This window comes from Trematomus bernacchii, unplaced genomic scaffold, assembly GCF_902827165.1.
Source record: "Trematomus bernacchii unplaced genomic scaffold, fTreBer1.1, whole genome shotgun sequence".
NCBI lineage: Eukaryota > Metazoa > Chordata > Actinopteri > Perciformes > Nototheniidae > Trematomus > Trematomus bernacchii.
In genome coordinates this window covers 16350132-16364586 of record NW_022987564.1, presented here as the reverse complement: position 1 = coordinate 16364586, position 14455 = coordinate 16350132, and the positions used below count along the sequence as shown (strand labels likewise).

General features: G+C 40.5%; 1 protein-coding gene across 1 annotated transcript in view; it reads left to right on the top strand.

Annotated features, from left to right (window-relative positions):
• Positions 1-14455, top strand: part of grin2da (glutamate receptor, ionotropic, N-methyl D-aspartate 2D, a) — a 227131-nt gene that overhangs the window by 46447 nt on the left and 166229 nt on the right. Inside the window, exons 3-4 of the mRNA XM_034124525.1 lie at positions 1736-2002; positions 13060-13247. Coding sequence (XP_033980416.1) covers positions 1736-2002; positions 13060-13247 — 455 coding nt within the window. The remainder of the gene's footprint in view (positions 1-1735; positions 2003-13059; positions 13248-14455) is intronic.

Below are 14455 nucleotides of genomic sequence, written 5' to 3'. Positions count from 1 at the left end.
AATTACCTTCCTGACATGAAGCAGGCAGTGAATGCCATTGTTAAGGTGCTACTTTGTTAGCTTGTCCGTCTGTATTAGAGATAAACGTTTAAGAAGCACATAACGCAACTGTCGAACTGGAAAAACTCAAACCTTAAAGGTCCCATGTCTTGGCCATTTCTACTGATCATAATTCCATTGTTGAGGTCTACTAGAATAGATTTACATTGTTCAATGTTCCAAAATCACATTGGTTTCTCATACAGCATCTCTGTATAGTATGTGTATTCACTCTCTGTCCTACACGCCTTGTTGGAGCTCCTGCCCCCCCCCCTCCCTATGAGCCCACTGTGCTCTGATTGGTCAGCTCGCCCACTCTGTTCTGATGAGTCCACCACCGTTACAGCGGAACATCAGTGTTTATGTTTTACAATGGCGTTTGTTAGCAACCAGAAAATGACACCAGTAATGACAAACAGATGAGAATGCTGCGTGGGGTCTGGGTGCCGTGTTGGCGGGACGTTGCGGGGCTCGCTGCTCCACCCTTTGAGGCTCGAGGAGCGGACAGTGTGAGCTGGATTACTGGTGTCGTTTCCTGGTTGCTGCGTGGGGTCTGAGCTCAGGCTGAGTGAGTTTGTGTGTGTGCGGAGCACCACGGAGCTCAGGCTGAGTGAGTGAGTGAGTGAGTGTGTGTGCGGAGCTCCGCAGAGCTCAGGCTGAGTGAGTGTGTGTGTGGATTGGTCCATTTGGACTTAGTGACGTCAACCTGCCCCGGAAGAAAAAAATGGAAAAAGAAAAATCTCCAACGAGGCGTTCTGGGGCAGCATAGACACGTCTTTTCTGTGTTAGAGTTTTACTCGCTACAGGGTGTACTTTGAGGGTTTGTGACTTTGCAGACCGTTTACATGCAGAAAAAAGCTACGTAACACACAAGGGGACAGGTAATAACCAGAAAAGCATATGATGGGACCTTTAATACCGTATTTTTGAAGAATTCTTACCAGGACTACCGCCAGCTCTATTCAGAAATCTCATATCATGAAAAGAGTGCAACTTAATGGCATTCAAGCAATCGTCAGTATCACACATGCTAGCACGGTAGCTTGTTAGTGGTTGTGCTAGCTGTGTTCCTTGGACTGAATTTGTTCATAACCGCAAAAAAATTGTCCAACATAGGAAAAAGCTTACTTGGTCAAAACTGATGAAAGTGATTTGATATCAGCTTTTCTTGTTGTTTACTTTTGTTCATATTTTACACATTGTTACATATATCTTATTGCAATACTGTTGTGTCCCCTAAAACTAATAATTGTGATTGTTTACTGGATATCTCAAGAAAAAAGACTGGAGACAGGCACTTACGTTTCCGTGTGTTTAATTGCAAAAACACCACAGTCATCCAAAACAGTCCCTTTACACAGTCACATATCTGTAGCATAACCTTACACCATTCCCTTACTGACTTTGATCTATTCTTTGCACAGTATGTCTCCTAATTTATACATATAGGTTTTATAATGACACTTCTTTGCTCTCTAAATCTGGGTTTTTTCCAGTTATTGGAAACGCAGCAGTGGTTTCTAAGTACACAATGCTGTAGGGGCTGCATGAGTGGACACCTCATGCAGACCCAGATACACATGGTTACTCAACACCACTAAATACAAGATATAAGACATACATTAATATACTATAATGCCTACCTGATTGCCCTAATGTAATCATGGGTTCATATTCTCTCTATGTCTCATTACAGGAAAGCGGCTCCATCTATCTCCAGTTCACCTGCTCCACCGCCCTTCAGCTGGAGGTCATATTCGAGGTGCTTGAAGAGTACGACTGGACCTCCTTCTCTGTGGTGACCACCCGTCACCATGGCTACGAGGACTTCCTGGCCATGGTGGAGGGTATGACAGACGGTTCATTCATTGGCTGGGAAAAGAAGAGTGTGGTTATTCTTAACGTGACGGACGACCCTGGCGGAGCCCGAATTAAAAGACTGCTCAAAGACAACGAAGCCCAGGTGAGTCAAATGTCATTGCTGGACACAAGTATCAAAAGGGGAATCATGTAATTACATTTTTCTAAAAGCTGCAATATTCAATTTTAAACCTGAGAAAACCACAATGCCTTTCCCTTATCTTGATAAGCTGTCTACCTTGAAATGACTTTCTCTGTAGCCGGAGGCTAAGTCACATCTGTGAAGGTTCCACAAGCATACAGAAGCAGATGGTGAACGCAGTCAATTTGTAGTTTAAAAAATACCTTGTTCTCCATTATCACTGTCACCTACTGATTTCAGCTGCTAAGTTCACCTTGAAAGTCACAACTTGTTTAATGTGTTTCCATAAAAGAGGATGTGATACACAATCTAAAGTTGAAAGTTTCCTAACATTGTTCAAAGTACATTTTGTGGATATGTGTTCTACTCACTGTTTCTTACAGCACAAAATGTCATTGTTCAAACATTATTCGATGCCAAATTATGAATATAGGTTTTTTGAACTCGTTAAAAAAAACAGTAAAGTACTCTTTTGCGTTTCCTGCTGTGTGCTGTAACAGAGAAATACATAATACAATTTCAGTTGGACTCCCAAATCTCATTGCCAGGTTAATCAACTTTGTTGTATTGATATAGTTGCAGTGCTGCACTTGCAGCTGAAAAATAATAGGTTACTTCTTCAGGCATTGCAGCCAGAGGAAAGGTTCTGAAGAAAGCAATAACATCTCACCATTCAAAATTGGCTTACAGTAAAAGCCTTATTTAGGGGAGGTTGACGGAGGACACGGTATTAATTTACGCTGGCATCCTGGGGGACCACTTACACACCCACACACACTACCGCACACACCTGGGAGCTTTGTACTGTGGCAGCACAGGCACGCGGCATATTGTTTACAAACTGATGCATGATGTTGTATTTTAAAGAATTATAGGCCTCTGTCATACAGTTACACACTGTTTTTTTACACAGTGATGGCATATTGATGATAACATGTTTTTAAGACGTCTCCAAAATCACTGTATGGCAACAAATATTTCCATATGTTTAGTCTGGTTATTTGAAATGAATATTTGATGTATGATCTTTTAATTTTATTCAGTGATGCTTTCTAGCATAATATATACATATCCTATGTATTCAAACGTTTTGTATCATTACATTGTTAAGCTTGATTTCTGGCAACCCAGGTTATTTATAGATTTAAATATAATTTTAACTAACCATTTCTGGCTAAGATAAATGACATAATACACTTGCAATTACATATTAACTTGACAAGGTATGGCAAGAAACAAAAGCAACACAACAGAACCACGCTCAGGTGTTCCCAGTCGCTCTGATGATCACCTGCAGAGTGCACACACAGGTGAATCACATCACACAAGATGACACTGCTAGGATCCTCAGATTTTTTCTTTGGGCATGATTGCTGTGAAACATAAAAGCTGCAGACAAACAACCTGCTTCAGAAGAAATGAACATTATCAGCAGATTGGACATCATCAGAGGTGATAGGTACGAAAGAGTTTCTGGGTTTCGCAGGATCTTTGTGCAAGAGCAATATGTCCTTTCTCTCAGTCTTACAAATCTCTCCTGCCCACCGTATCCTTGTTATTCATTTTCATTCCTTGCTCTGATCATTTTCACTATTGTAAATGTAAATGACCTTTGTCACAATGAAGTCCATGAAAGGGAGAAAGGAAGAAAGAAAAGGAGAATGGACCAAAAGAAAAAGGGCTGGATTGAACATGACGTAACGTAATAAAAGTGATATGAAATGTTGAATCGGGAGGGAGTAAATTAAATATGTGCTGGGCTTTAGATGTGGAGAAATGTACATTTAGATGTCTTTTTTCATGAAGATGTTATAGCGGATGGGGTTATGCATTTGTTTGCCATGACGGCTGCATTGCATTGCATTTTAGTGGGACAGAGGGCTTTGTCATAGTGCTTTCTCATTTATTGACATGACTTACTGTGATACTGAATGAAACCATCACCTGTACTTTAGTAGAAATAAGCAAATCTTGGCATGATAACGCACAGGTTGTGATCGTGGTGGAAATCACTTCTTCTTAAAATTAGCATATTAGCATTGATATTGTGAGTATGCTAGTGTAATGTTGTGGTTAGCATGCTCAAGTTAGCATTTTGCTCAATAGTCCATGGCTGCAGACTCCGAGGGGCCAATAAGTGTGCGCCGAAACTTGCACACAAATGTAGCTTTTCTTTGCAAATGGACCAGATTGCAGTCCATTTCCCAAAGAGCAGCGCTAACTGCCACCAGCAGTTACAGTAAAATGAGAAAGGAGAGTTGGTGGCATCTATAAAAGGTGTCCACTCAAATTAATTTATTTTTGGATGCAGTGACAGGATGCAATGACAGTTGTGTCATGAAAAATAGATGAATAAAGCTCCCCTACTTGTCACTTTTCAAAGTGCATTAAGAAAAAAATGAGGAAAGAATTGATGAAAAATATGGTTATGATAGAACAAACTAAATACATACTCACTCTCGCTCTTTTCCAAAAGCTCTTGGCTTATGTTATCCTTTTCCAATCTCCTTTTTTTCCAATTGCCCATGGCAGGTTTGGATGGAGGTGGCACTAGCTAGCACCCCCTGACAAAACCTCCAGCTTCAGCTGACTCACTCTTAGCAACTGACAAATTGGCTGTAAGCACATACTCTGCCACATGGATAATTGCAATCAGATGCAAAAAACAAAAAAGGTAGATTGCATTCAGTTGCGAGACTTTATGGCGAAAAGATTAATAATTAATGTTTTAATGGCAAGTAAAGAAGGACTACAAATCTTTCTTTAAACCTGATATTTCTGCCTCTGGATTTAAAAGTTGTTTTAAATTTCAAGCATGCTGTGGCCTTACAAATTTCATATTTTTAAACACATTGATTGTTCATAAAAGTCCAACATGAACGAGAAATGTCAGGTGGTTCTCCAAACTACCTTAACATGCTGGTGTGCTTGCTGAACTATAATTAAATGTCCACCTCTAAAAAGGTCCACTTCCACAGCAACAACCGTAAATAATGGACAGTCACGCACAGGGAAAGTTTCTGGCAATTCTCGAGGGACGTGTTTTTTATTTATTTATCTTTGTCACTGGAACGTTGCCATCTGGGTATTGTGTTCTTCAAATGGAGGGTCAGCATCATCCATCTAAATTTGGTATTTTTAACAAACGATATAGGAGCAAATGTCCTTGTAAAAAATATTGTATTGCATCTGTGTTGGCCTTCCTGCCTTAAGCAGCAGTGTGCTTTGGGAGTACCCTTACTAAGTGTATGGATATGTCTCATTTGCTTTATTTTCTCCTCCTCACTCGATTATTGGGTGGCCTAGAAATTGATCTGAACGGCTACTGTACCATAAAGTACAGTTTAAAGTCGGAAGCAGTGATCAATGAAGTAGGAAGCCTGAGTGATGACATTTTAGAGCATCGTATGCATAAGTCGGTTATTGGATCAACAAAACCCTTTATTGTGGGCAATTGGACAAAACGGCTGATCGGAGTACATTAAATCTGCATCAAACCAGCACTGCCGTTTTAAACCTGTTTGGACAGTCAAATATTGTTCCTTTTTTATAGGTTAAGACATCCTCATTATACAGTGGCGAGCCGTGACTTTTGGGGCCCTCTGACCCCCACCCCTTAAATCCATAAAAAATAGTTATTACGTCACAGCGTATACTTCAGCGGAATATCAAAACAACGGCCCGGGGTGCAAAACGCAGCAATGAAAGCGACCCTCTACCACACAAAACAACACCTGTAAATAACCCAATTTGTGTTCTTTGAAATTGAAAAGGATATTGCATTGTGTTTGTTACTTGCGTTGCAGTTGTATGTCTTAAGTGTAATTTGGCATGCTTTTATTTTGAAGGCGAGTTTATGCTGTTGACAGGAAGTTGTTGTTGCTATGGAAACAAGAAAAGCTTCACAGCGGGCGGAACTTGTCATAAAGTCCGCGATAATAAAACCCACCCATTTAGAGGGAATATATGATTGGTCAATTGTACTGTCATTTGACATTACTCTCTCGTTCACGGGCCCTCTGTGAATTTACAGCAGGACCACCAATCAGCTCCTGTCTTCACCTCGCAGAGACGCGCTTCTTTCATTTAACCCTTCACATTCAAACAGAAACTGAATAGGCAGATTCGAAGGATTTATTTATTTGGAAATGTTATTTTAAATACAATTAAATCAAGTTGTTTTGGTAAAACTAATGAAAAATATAACTAAGAAAATATTTTTAAAAAATATATATTTTAAAATATGATTTTGTAGTCAGAGAGGGCCGAGAGGGCCCTGACGGCTCGCCACTGTCATTATACTGTGATAAATACGTAACTTATATAAATAACATAAAGTAAACTTTGCCTGTACACACAGGGCCTTTCTCATTTCACTAATTCCCCTCCTCGACTCCCCTCCTGGACTCCTATCCTCGTGTCTTAGTCCTGTCCACAGGAGATGCGAGCGGAGGAGTCGAGGAAGGGAACCGAGGAGAGAGGAGTGGAAGCATTAGGCGGTCAGAGAAATGAGAAATCCTCTCCTCTGAGCGGTCATTTTAAAGAGACGTCCATTAATGATGACAGGAGGCACAGCAGCCCTCTGTCTGATGGACAGAACTGTGTTCATGATGACTTATATATTTACTTTTAATTCATTGACAGTGTGGTATAATGAGACAATAACAGGCTACAGATGCGGACATATATACACACACACACATATATATTTATATATATATTTATATAAATATATACAATTTCAGATTCAAACAAGTATGAGAGCACTCTCATAATAACAGAGACTGTATATACCCCCCCGTCTCTGGTCGCTACAATGGGGAATTGAAATTACGGGCCAAACGTTTTATTTACAAGTATTAAAAGTAAGCTTAGGACACCAAACCAACTGAGACCTGTCTGTCCGCCGCATCTACGCACACACACCACACACACACACACACACACACACACACACACACACACACACACACACACACACACCTACACACTGTACAACACGCACCTACAGCTCCTAAAGCATAATAATATCTATCAGGATACAGCCGTTGTGTATTTTGTTATGTGAAGCACTAAATGGTTTTAGAAAAATATCGACTCTTTGTCTAAATAAAGAGAGTAATGTAGGCCTGTTATACTGAGTGATATATATATATTATACACACTGCTCTGCTTTCTGCACGGACCTCACAGCTGTTCTCACTATAAACATCGCGTCGCGATGAAAGCAGTTAATAAAATAATATCCAGGAGATGCATGCAGAGCTGTCATTGGCTGAGATAAGTCCGGCCGTGCGTCACGACTCTTTGAAAACATCTCTGTTGTCGGAAATGCATCCACGAAGGAGCCGCGGAAGACCCATCAGTGTATCCTCGGTTATAGCTCCTCCAGAGAGCCTCCTCGATGCTCGATCCTCGGTCCTCGATGTGCATTTAGAGAAATTAGATGTCCTTCAACATGGCATGCTGAAATCCATTTTCGGGTCACTACCGGAGGACCGAGGAGTCGAGGAGGGGAAATTAGAGAAATGAGAAAGGCCCACAGTCTAAATAAAATAGTTTGTGTTTCTCTCGGGGAACTCAATTTGTTCATTTTAATGGACACCATGTCCAGACTGTATTTCAATTGTATTATTAGGACAGTGAAAATCAATCTCTGTACAACTCAAAACTAGTGTAAAACCCTGCCAAACTTAATCTGATTTAAAGCTCTGGAAAAGCTACCAAATGGACCTTGAGGTAATTTTTGTCAAATTGTTTAGCGTCATTAGGCTTTAATCCAATAGAAATGAAGATACAGAGCAGTTAAAGTGACAGATGATGCAGCTGTGACACCATCTTTACTGTTGGCGACACAGATGGCTCTTTTTTCTTTCCATTATTTTTTCTTTCTTTTCTTGTCTTTTTTTGGCATGACACAAGATGGCAAAAGAAATGGACTTAAAGTATAAGAAAACAGACATGCAAAAATCCGGCAGGTTGCATGCTAATGTAGCATAATCCTCCCATGAAAGCTCTTTGATTATAAACCAAATGTGTCTGGTAGCAACATAGTGCAGTTTACTGAATTGTGCAAACCCTGTACTGAGTGTCTGCTAAAATCCCCTCCTCACACACTCACGTACAGTACACACTCTTGATCATTGATTACATTTGCTGCAGCCTTGTCTGTGCTGTGATGTGAATATAATTCAGACATTGAGAACTGTTCCCCGCTGAGACTTTTCTGCTCTCTCTATCTCCTTCAGTATGTTTCTCTTCTCCCCCCTCTCTCATCGTACATTAACATGTCACACGGGCAATATCTGCACACGAACAATCTGTGTTTCATTTACACCTGAGATTAAAATTAGCCTCCGGTGCCCCGGTAGAATTCCTCTGCTGCTCGCGAAACATTAATATGCCTCGCCAACCTGACAGGTTTCTGTTGCAGCTAATGCAAAAATTATGAATCTTATGTGTCTTTTAGCATTAATCTTGAAGGCATTGGGGAGGCTGTAGTGCTGCGTGGGCCATTTATTTTACTTCAAAGCTTGCTTTTGCATATTAGCATACCGCATACCGCAGGCATCAGCTGATGATTCACAACTCTGTGTTGTGACTGGTAAGCGAGGTAGCAGGCGTGTTTGTTTTCCCTCTGCATGTCTTAATCATTAAAGGAGAACCAATGCATGACAAATACTGTAAGCAGTGAGTGAGCAAAAGGAACACGATGTGAAATGCTTTTTCTTCCTCTTGTTTATTCAGACTTAAAATTAAAGTGTAACTAAAGTGTTGTTGTCTCTTATAGGTAGTTTCAACAATACATTTGAGTTATATTGGTGAATTTTTCAGTCCTTACTGCAATAATACTTGTTAAATATAGAAGTGGGCTGTAAACTGTAAAAAACACGACTAAGTGACTGAGGGAAATTACTTTCTTTTGTTCCTTTGGGTTATTAACATATCTATTTTCTGAGACATTAAAATTGCCATATTATGGCTAATTTTCAGGTACAAATGAGTATTTTGTGCCTCCACTGTGATATGTTTCCATGCTTTAATGTTCCAAAAAGCTCTTTATTTTTCTCATACTGCCTGTGCTGCAGCACCTCTTTTCACCCTCTGTCTGAAACCAGAGCCCAGTCTGCTCTGATTGGTCATCTGGCCAGCTATGTTGTGATTGGTTTTAGGAATTAAACTAAGGATTTAAAACAAGGCGTTTCAGGCGTGGGGGAGTTTGTTGGAGAGAAACTCCCTCTGGAGGGAACTTTGGGATGTTAGCCTTTGCAGACCATTTACATGGTAATCCTATATAAAACATAAAGGAAAGGAAATGCTGCCGAATTTCTCTGTTAACATATTATTTTGTGCCAACATTCAACATTTTGGAAAGAGGCTCCTTTCATTTCACCCCGGATGCTGATGCGATTAAGTTCACTCGCGATAAAATATGAAGAACCACAGGGCTCTAAATGAAGTGTTTTCTTCCAAAATGAGATGTCCAACATTTGAAAAATGGATGCCCGCACTAAAAAAGTGATTGATGGCACAGAATTATAAGAAATTACGCCTCATTCTGAGGGATGGCAGAACGCAGTGAAAGAGAACACTTTGACAGAATGGATTCGCTTTATTTCATACATATAGATGACAACATTGAAATTCAAGAAGTGCCAGCGCCATACGTAAAGAGGTCTTATAACCTCACTGCTGAGTGGATGTGATTGACAGGAATGGAGCGTTAGCTTGGCCCTCATGCTGACCTTCATTCCATTTGCTGTCGGCTGAGAGGGAGGGAGGGATCGGCGTCATCTCACCGTACTCTGACGCGAGTAACAGCGGTGAATGTGAAGCATGTGACAGGATCCACACACCACATGCCTGCTGTCACCACAGTGCGTTAGTAAAGCATTTCGATTTTGCCTAATTTCAGTTTTATACCCTCTCCCATTTTTCTTACAAATCTGTGGCGCACATTTTCCTCTAGTGCTTCCTCTGAGTAATCAACTGAAGCACCCTCAGAATGAATCACACACACACACACACACACCCTTCTCACCCTCTTCTAATTTTCAAGTTTCTCGCTTTGTCTTTTTAATCTCGCTCCCCACATTTCCCCTCTTTAATAATGTATGAGAGGGAAAAGCAGGCAGTCCAAAAGGAACCATTTTCAAGTGCAGTTCACTTTGTTAAAAACATAAACAGGAGAGGCATTAATGTATAACTGCACCAAGTGTACTGACGTATAAATGAATATAATCCATAATTGTAAAGGACCGAAGAAAGGGCATTGTGGGACCAAGCAGCACAAACAGGACATGAAACAGGGGATGGAAATTCACTTTTTGCCTCTTGTTTTTTCTTGTTCTTCACAGTTTATCCATACTTTTCTGCACTTCCTTTCTGTCCTCTCCTTACCCTTTCTTTCACGCTCTTCTTTCTTCTCTTTGTTATTCTTACGTTTTGCCATTTCCCACCTTATTTTTTCTTCCTTCAATACTCCCCTTTGTAATGCTAGTCTTGTCTTTCCCTGTCTTTCCCCTCTTCTTCTACCTCCATGTTTTTGTCCGTTATTCCCTTCTTCCTTTTCCTTCATTTTATAACATCCTATTTTTATAATAACATCTTTCTCCAATACCTTTCATTTATTATTACTTTCATAATGTTTTCTTATCTCCCCTTTTCTTTCTGCCTTTTAATTCATTCATCCTTCACTCTCAATCACTTAAACCCACTCCTTATTATAATCTCTATTTTTCCCTGCTGTTATCACTACTCTCTCCTGCCACTTCAGTCCTATTCCTTCCCTCCTTCCTCCTTTCCCCTCTCTCGTCACTCACAGTTGGCTTTAGTGATCATAGTTGCTATAGTATGCAAGACCAAAATACCTAAGGCTGGCTCCAAGATACATTTTAGAAGGTCTTATAAGGGGTTTAATCAGGAACAATTTGTAGAGCAGGTAAAGAATGTGCAATGGTTTGATGTTTGCCATGAGGAAAACCCAGAAAAAGCACTGGGAGTATTTATGAAGTCTTTCATGGGGATTGCCGATCAGCATGTTCCAATTAGAAAATGGTCTGCCCGGTCAAAGTGTGCACCTTGGTTAAATGACGAGATGAGAAGTTTAATGGTCCAACGAGATGATGCTAAAAAAACTGCAGACAGAACAGGTTCTCTATGTGACAAACAACATTACTGTAAACTAAGAAATGCGGTAACCAAATTGAATAAATGTAGAAAGAGGGAATACTACATGCAGAAAATCAGTGATTCTAAGAATGATGGAAAGAAATTATGGAAAATATTGAATAACATAATGGGGAGGAACTCAAACACGCATCCTTCCTTTATAGAAACCGAGGGTAAATTCATTACCAAGCCAGCAGATATTGCAAATCATTGTAATGATTCTTTTACAAATAAAGTAGACAAGCTGAGGAATGCCATGGGTGCAGTCGAGGACACAGTGTCACATCACATCATTAAAGATCGTATCATGAGGGAAAAGCAGTGCATGTTTGAATTCCACAATGTTACAGAAGAATATGTTGAAAATATGCTTTTACATCTGTCCGATGATAAGTCTCCTGGGATTGACAACTTGGATGGTAAACTGCTCAAAATGACGGCCAAATACATATCCAAGCCATTGAGTCACATTTTTAATAAAGGTTTAGAGCAAGGTGTGTGCCTCGAGATCTAGAAGGAAGCCAAGGTTATCCCATTACCCAAGGATAAAAGAAAAACCTTTGCTGGTTCCAATAGTCGACCTATAAGTCTCCTCCCAGTGTAAATTCAATACTACTTTTCAAGTAACAATCTGACAACGAACTACCAACATGCCTATAGAGATGGTCACTCTACAAGTACAGCACTTGCACAAATGACCGACGACTGGTTATTATAGAGCATGGATGATAGGAGGCTTGTAGGAGCCGTGATGTTAGACTATACCGCAGCTGCATGACCGCGTGAGTGTACTGTGATATTACAATATAAATTAAATGGCATCGATTACTGGACACTATAATGAAATAAAAAGACTTGTAAAAAAAAAAAAAAAACACTGTACCGCAGCTTTCGATGTAATCGATCACAGTCTGCTGCTGAACAAACTCAAATGCTATGGCTTTGGTTCTGTTGCTATGTGTTGGATGGAGAGCTACCTGACTAGTAGAAGGCAGCGAGTCTTTTTCAATGGGAGCTTTTCTGAAAGTAAGGTGTTGCAGTGTGGGGTCCCACAGGGAAGTTCGCTTGGGCCTTTGTTGTATTCTATATTCACAAATGACCTTCCTTACGTATTAAATAAGTCCAGTGTAATAATGTATGCTGATGATTCTACAATGTACAGTACAGCATCAACATGCAGTGAGTTAAACAATCTACTTAAAATAGAGATTAAAGCCATAACAGACTGGGTCAACAATAACAAACTGGTACTCAACATTGCAAAAACAAAAGCAATGGTGTTCGGATCCAGACATATGTTAAGCAGCAATCCTCAATTAAGCCCGACACTGGCTGGTTAGCCAGTGGAACAGGTAAACGAGAATAAGTTGCTTGGCATTGTTCTTGATTCTGGTTTAAAGTGGACAAAGCAAATTGACAGTATCGCAACTAAAATGGGAAGGAGCATAGCTGTGACGAGAACATGTACAAAGTATGCAACACCAACCACTTTGAAACAAGTCATCCAGTCTCTGGTTTTGTCACATCTTGAGTACTGTCCGGTCATATGGTCATCAGCAGCAAAAACACATATACAGAAATTACAAATAGCTCAAAACAAGGCTGCCAGACTAGCTCTCCTCTGTTCGAAGCGCACTCATATTGGAGTTATGCATATAATTCGATCATGGCTTGCGGTTGAGAAACGTCTGCAATCTTGTGTTATCACTTTTGTCAAGAGCAAAAGCTAATGGGGATCCTAAATAAACATAAATATCTTCATTGCTTCCATTCTACTAATTACTTCCCACTCTCTCCCTCCCACGTTCAATGTGTTAACTCTTTCCCTTTGTCTTTTCCTCCTTCAGGTCCGTCTGCTGTACTGCTCCCTGGAGGAGGCTGAGCTGATCTTCCGGGCAGCCTTGGCGGCGGGTCAGGCGGGGCCCAGTCACATGTGGTTTGCTGTGGGACCGGCCCTGTCTGGTTTGGGCCTGGAGGGGCTGCCCAAGGCCTTATTCGCCATCCGGCCGCAGGGCTGGAGGGACGAACCCAGAAGGTAAGAGCAAAGCAGAAGGTCCTCACAGGTTCACTGGCTGTAAGCTACGGGTCCAGAGGACATGATTTAGGATATGATATTTGTTAACTTTTTCACTTTACATTGATGGACTTTTGGAGCTAGATTACAAAGGACCAATTATGCTTATTTTCATATGTGACCTGCTCCATCGAAATCAGTCGCATTGACCCGAAGACACATTTTGAGTTGAATACACGGTTGGAAAGAGGAGATTCCTAGCTTTCTAATGATATCTGGATTGTTTTTGTACTCCAAATATTAAGCAAAATATGTCACATTATATAATGACTGTCACCGAGTCATCATTTTGAGAAAAAGGCCTTCAAAGTTTCCTCTTCTCTGGAATCCATCGATCTGATTGATTATTAGCGGAGCAAATGATCAAAATAGTACGGAGGAAACATATTTTGGTTTGGATTTCTGGTCTGGGGGAAGCTCGTGAGTGTGTGTGTGTGTATACGTGTGTGTGTGTGTTTGTGTATTTTTGCATTTGTGTGTATTGTGAGTGTTTCCCGGGGAAAACACTCACGAGAAACACCGGCTGTTGTTATGCCTGCTGTGACGTCAAGTTACTCCGGTCTCCGCTTGTAATTATGCCGTTACAAGCTTCAAAGTTGTATTTATCATCTGAATTTGCCGAAACAAGTTTAATATTCTGAAAGCCATGTTGTTATCTATGATTACTATACGCCTTACATTAATAATTTCAGCCGGAGGGAGGGGGAGCCGCGCTACGGAACAGCAGAGTGGCGAGTGAGAGCTGTCATCTTCCACTTACAAGCTTCAAACATGTATTTATCGTGTGATTTTGGAAATAAAAGTTTCTTATTCTGAAAGCCAAGACTTTGTTTGTTTAAAATCAAACAAAACACCCGAACCCCGAAAAACTATTTTTTTACGCAAATCCACGTTTATTTTGAAATGAGCCGTTGCGACTTCCGACTGATTTCGATAGAGCGGGTCACATATATGTGCATGTTGTTCTTCTACTGTGACATGTTAACATGTTTTATGTTTAAAAAAAGCTCTTTATTTTTCTCATACTGCCTGTGCTGCAGCACCTCTTTTCACCCTCTGTCTGAAACCAGAGCCCAGTCTGCTCTGATTGGTTAGCTGGCTGGCTCTGTTGTGATTGATCAACCGCTTATAGATGTCCCACCCCTAAGTCTATCACGTACTGTACAATG